The sequence below is a fragment of the Rousettus aegyptiacus genome, unplaced genomic scaffold (assembly GCF_014176215.1).
Source record: "Rousettus aegyptiacus isolate mRouAeg1 unplaced genomic scaffold, mRouAeg1.p scaffold_m13_p_8, whole genome shotgun sequence".
Taxonomy (NCBI): Eukaryota; Metazoa; Chordata; class Mammalia; order Chiroptera; family Pteropodidae; genus Rousettus; species Rousettus aegyptiacus.
In genome coordinates, this window is record NW_023416311.1 from 21,612,030 (window position 1) to 21,618,029 (window position 6,000).

At 38.8% G+C, this 6,000-nt stretch overlaps 1 protein-coding gene across 2 annotated transcripts in view; it reads left to right on the forward strand.

Moving 5' to 3' along the window:
* The window catches only part of LOC107507429 (S-adenosyl-L-methionine-dependent tRNA 4-demethylwyosine synthase TYW1), a 182,541-nt gene extending 176,885 nt beyond the window's left edge, over positions 1–5,656 (forward strand). For both annotated transcript variants that reach the window (XM_016138517.2, XM_016138518.2), the window contains exon 16: positions 4,560–5,656. In XM_016138517.2, coding sequence (XP_015994003.2) covers positions 4,560–4,781 — 222 coding nt within the window. In that variant the 3' untranslated portion in view covers positions 4,782–5,656. The remainder of the gene's footprint in view (positions 1–4,559) is intronic.
* The last annotated feature ends 344 nt before the right edge of the window (positions 5,657–6,000 follow it).

Here is a 6,000-nt window from a genome sequence, read left to right on the forward strand (position 1 = left end):
AGGTAGTAGATTGCTTGTCTCTTTTTTGTTTAGTTCTTTTTCTAGAGTTTTGTCCTGTTCTTTAATTTGGGCATGTTTCTTTGTCTCCTCGTTTTGGCTGACTCCCTATGTTTGTTTGTATGTATTAGGTAGATCTGCTTTGTCTTCCAGTTTTGGTAGAGTGGCTTTATATAAGTGTCCTGTGGAGCCCAGTGGTGCAGTCTCCTTTGTCACCTGAACTGCTTGCTCCGCAGCTGTCTTTTGTGTAGGTTGTATGTGCCCTCCTCTTGTATTTGAGCCTTGATTGTTATTGATACCTCAGTGAGAGGGATTGGCCCTCAGGCTGACTGGCAATGAAGAGTGGCTATGGCTAAAGCACATGAGCTATTGTGCATGGGCTGACTCTATGGAGCAGAATTCACTTTAGCAGGGCTCTGGTGTCTACTCAGTGTACCCTTTGGGTGTATCATTTGTGGATTTCCTTGGATGGTGCTCTTGTGTGATGTAAAGCCAGCTACTAGTTATGTTGGTTCTGGGGCCTCTTGGAAGGTGCTTTGGTGTAGGCCAAAGTCATCCACTCCCTGTGTCTTGCCTGGAGGCACTTGGTAGAAGCTACAAAATGATCTGCAGATGATTACCTGTGCTGGGCTTATAGGTGCCTGGAAGAGGCTAAGCTATGAACCAATGCCAGACTTGGGGCTGCCTAGCAAGAGGTATGAGGCACGCTGAGGACAGCCACTGCTTGTTTGGGGTGTGCAGACCTTTGAGAGATTTTAGGAAAGTCTTCAGCGTGAGCCAAGACTGGCCATTTGCATGGAAATGCCACTGGAAGAGGTTCCAGCGGAGTGCTCGAGTTAGGTGGGGTGGGCTCTTAGAGAATTACCTGAGTGGGATACGTGGTGTTAGCCATGTTGGTGGAGACTCAGACTTGGCACCTGCCTGCACCTGTTGGCTGTATGGGGGGAGGGCTCAATAAACTAGCAATGGCGTCTGACAGCACTTCTGTCCTAGAGTAAGCTGCCCTGATCTCTGCCTCTCTAGCCCTCTTCCTAAAGGTGGTCAGTTCAGCTTCTCCTTGTAGGTCCCTGGCACTTTCCAAGCAGCTACCCCAGCTCTGGATCTCAGTGAGTCCATGAGCAAGTCTGTGGGCTGTCCCTTTAGGACCTGCAGTTCCTAGGTCTTTGTCAGCCTTCCATCTCACTCAACTGTGATTCCTGCTGTTTTTCACAGCCAGATGTTATAGGGACTTTCTCTTCTCAGCACTGGTGGCCCGGGTTAGGGAACCCTTTGTGGGTCTGGGACCACTCTCTCCTTGTTGGGTGGGTTGGTGAGGACTCTGCAGCCGAGATATTCCTCCGGATTCTTAACTACCACACATGGGTTTAGGACCAACCCATTCTGCATCTCTTTGTCCCTCCTACCAATCTTGATGTGGCTTCTTCTGCATGTTCCTGGTTATAGGGACCCTGTTCAGCTAGACTTCAGGCAGTTCTTAATGATGGTTGTTCTGTAGTTTAGTTGTAATTTTGTTGTGATCGTGGAGTAGGCACAGTATTTACCTACTCCACCATCTTAACCAGAAGTTTCTTTAATAGAATCTTTTAAACATTTAAAGTAATGAAGAACTTATTCATCATTATTCTATTTAAGGAAATTTTCCCTGTGTGAAAGATAAGAAAATAATGACCCTTTGTACAGCAATTTGATTGTTTTGGACAGTGGGAGCCCATAAAACTGGCTCATCAATCTTTAGCAGCCTGGCTTTATTTAGTCAAGGCCATACCTTATTGCGCTTTTGAGATCATCTGTGACCTTTGGAATTTATTGTAGTCAGAATAGACCAGATCGATCTTCGTTAAACCGTATTAGAGTTAGGAAATCAATTTAGTGTGTTACAGCCAACAATTTTTTTAAATGAAATACATTGCCTATAGTTTTATGAAAGTTGTGATTCCAGAATATGTGTGTGTCAGTACCTGTGTGTGTACTAGGTTTAGATATAAGATGTATTTCTCACTGCAGGTTGTGGCAAAAATTTTCAATCTATTCCTCTAATCCAACCTAATCTTGTAGTCTCTCTTAGAATGTCCATGGCAAGTGGTAATTGTTAAAGTTTGAGGGAGAAAGAAGACCAGGATTGTGAATCCTGAGGGGAGGAAAAGACATAGGGAAGAAGAGAATATGGTTATCTGCTTTAACCAGCCAAGCCGGGAGCCCCTAAGAGGACTCTTCTAGCAGGCCCAATCTCTAGGGGATGGGGTTAGGGTGGTTATTTATCACATTTTGTTCTGCATTCCTAAAGTGCCTTGTGTATAACCTAACTCACTGCACACACCATGTTATTTTATAATTTTTTAAAATGTCTTTGATGAGCCAGGTTTATAGATGGCCCTCCATAAATCTTATTAGGAGGGAGGAATAAAAGGTTGACATCATAATCAGCCTTATTTTACTTAATACTTGTTAATGACATGTTTACTCCTGCATTAGTAAAGAAGTCATCCCATTTCCAGTCACTTGTGAGCATTGTGCCCTGTACCATGGGTACATTGTGAAAATAGTCCATACTATCTGTAGAGCCAATAGCAGCAAAATTCCATCCTGTCTCTCGAGATGGAATTTTTTTCATTGCGTAGCCTTCTAGCTTTGTTAAGAGGTAAGGAGAAAGAGGCTAGGCCCTTTTATGTCCTTAGTGACAACATAAATTATAATACATCAGATATAGTCACAAAGCTAACTGTCTTGGCATGGTGGGATGAGGGAGGTAACTACAGAAGCAATTATAATATGCTCTCATTAGGCAAGTTCAGAGTACAGTGAGGTCCTATGGCAGAGAAACTGTCATAGTCTAAAGTGATTTGGGAAGACCTTCCAGAACAAAGGACATTTGAGGAGACCTGAGGGTTAAATAGGTATTAATCAGACAGAGGGAACAGCATGGGAATCACATGAGGTGTCTAGCTCATGAAGAGCCTCCAAATGGAGATTTGATATTTAGACTATATGTCCTAGGTAATGGAGCTCTTATCTGCTGTTGGCATAGTAATCTTAGGCAGCCTACAGAAGTTGGAAGCAGCCAGAACTGGAATCACAAGATCATTCGGCTGGAAAACTTGCAGAGTTCCAAAACTGAGTGTCTGTGTTAGGGCAGTATCAAGGCATGGTGATAGAAATGCTGCTAAGAAAGAATCAGTGAGCCCAGTCATTTTCTGTGAGGGACCAAGAAAGGAAAGGGTACCTTTGACTCTAGTTTTGAGGTTTGGATGACAGTGATTGCTTTCAGAGTAGTAGAGAACAGTCAAGAGTAGTCAGTCTTGGAAGAAAAAATGATGGGGAGATAGGATTTTAGATCTTGAGTTGTAGAGTTCATAAAGCCCTTGGGGCACCATTTCAAAGTATGGTCTTATTAGAAGAAAATTTCTTATGATTCATAGATAAAGTTTTTCATTTTTTGGCATTTTTCCCCCTTGAAAGCTCTTAGCTTCAGGATAAAAAATCACTTGCCATACAGCACAAGGAATATAGTCAATAATATCATAATAACTTTGCATGGTGCAGATGGTTACTAGACTTATCGTGGTAATCACATCGTAATGTATCTAAATGTCTAATCACTATGTTATACATCAGAAACTAACATAATATTGTATACCAGCTATACTTTAATAAGTTTTTTAAATTAGATGTCATTTAACTTCAAATTTTAATATTCTAAATATAAGAACATATATTTTCAATGTTTTTCTCAGCTAAGACATGAAATTGTTACTTAACTTGGTTCAAAATTAGGTTTTTGAAAAAGACAGTGGCATAACAGATTTGTCTGTTTATAAATCAAGTATCAGAGAGTATACATTTACATGAATGCCAACTAGGCGGTTAGAATTAAAAGCCTCCACAGTTCAATTAGTAGTTCCTTCAGAGCCTCCTTAATTTACTTTGTTTTCTTCATACCTAGTCATTATCCTACAGTGACTTTTGAGAAGCAATTTTCTTGAGAGTAAAAATTAGATTATATCCCTTTATAGAATTAAAATTTTTAACAAGGCTTTCCACTAATGAAATATGGTATCCATGTTAGGCTAAAAGGGCTAATTTGAGTCATTAAGTTAGCATTTCAGAATTAGAAGTTGTCGATTAAATTTTCACTAATAACGCAAGCAAAGTTTAGTAATGAAAAAGATTCTACTGGGTGCTACTAACACAACCATGAAAATTCATACCAGATAAAAAAGTAGCAAGAGGAATTAGAATTAGCTTGACCGTTAACATATAATGCCAAAAAATCTAATAGACCCTCTTTCATTGATACTGCTTAAGATAAACTTGACTTTCAATTCTAAGATATACTCTTTATTCAGCAATTGGGTCTTCCAGGTTCAGCACAGCTGTAGTCCTAAGGGAAAAGAAACTCTCCTTTGACTATAGCACATTCTGCTTTGATATGGAACCATATCTGGAGCATGAAAGAATTTTCTTTAACATGATAGGGAGAAAAGTTCAAGCTCATTTTTTTATATTTATTTGATTTTTTTTACAGATATTTTTACTTCTGACCTGACTACTTTTTTTCTTTCTAGTTTAAGATTGATAAAGAATGGTGGACATGGATTGATTATAACCGCTTCCAGGAGCTCATCCAGGAATATGAAGATAGCAGTGGATCAAAAACTTTCAGCGCAAAGGATTATATGGCCAAAACTCCTCACTGGGCGTTATTTGGTGCCAGTGAAAGAGGCTTTGATCCCAAGGACATGAGATATCAGAGAAAGAACAAATCAAAGGATATTTCTGGATGTTGAAATTATCTGAATTTAGGATACTGAAGGACAAAAACTGATGCCCCAGAAGGTTCTCAGACTCCACTATGATTTTTCCAAGGACAAATTACACAAACTGTATTTCATACACAAGAGACTATAAGGCAAGATATGGGAATGCAAGTCACATCCTGGGGTTGAAGAAGCAGTATGCACATTTTGAGTGCCTGAGACTCAGCTTTACAATTTTTTCCAGAGCTCACTCCCTTTCCTGATTTTACTTCTGAGAAGAAAATAATTTTGTGAGGGAAATACACAGTTGTTATTAGAACTTAACAGTTTTGAATTATAATTAGTAAGAATCCTTAGAATGCTATTCATGAGAGTATTGTACAGAATGAATATCTGCTCCTCTTCCCCTCATGGGCTCTTGGCCTTTGTGGAGTGTATTACCCTGAGGTAAGTGTATCTGCTCCCCCTAAGATTCCATCCTCTTCTGTATCTTAAGATAACACCTACGAAAGTAAATCGTCATAATTCTCAATTATTTTTAAAACTGCTTAGATTACTTCAAATTTTTGCTTAGTGCCAACACTTAAGATACTGAGTTGGTTGTAAAACTGTACTAGATTTCATTCCCTTCCCATACAGATTGCCATAGAAGGTTTATATATGAGCTGGATTTGAGTAAAGCTCTCTTCTGTAAGAGGAATTGTCATATGATGTCAACTGAATAATTATTCCCACAAACAGACTTTGAAACAATGAGTACAATTTGCTTTTTATTTAAAAAATCACGGCCCTTTATGAGTATACATGAAGCAGGTCACTATTTTCTTTCACTTTGGAGGCCCTAGCTATTTATGCAATCTGTTCTTTAAAGTTCAAGTTTTTTCTAATTAAAAACATCATAGTGATTTTTTAAATTCCTTTATCCTAAAATTTTAATTAATAAAAAATCTTACAGACTAAAACACATATTTTCTTTCAATGTTTTCTCATATTAATTTTTTTGCTATTAAAAATCATTGGGGTGACATCAACAAAATCCAATAAGTTTCAAGTGTACAGTTCAATGGCATGTCGTATATATATTGCTTTGTGTATTCACCATCCAAAGTTAGAATTTTTTTTTCCCTCACATTTGATCCCTTTTGCCTCTATCTACCTCCCCACGCCCCATCTCTTTGGTAACCACTAGTCCACTGTCCATGTCCATGAATCTTTGTTTGTCATGTTTGTTTGTTGCTTTTAGATTTAT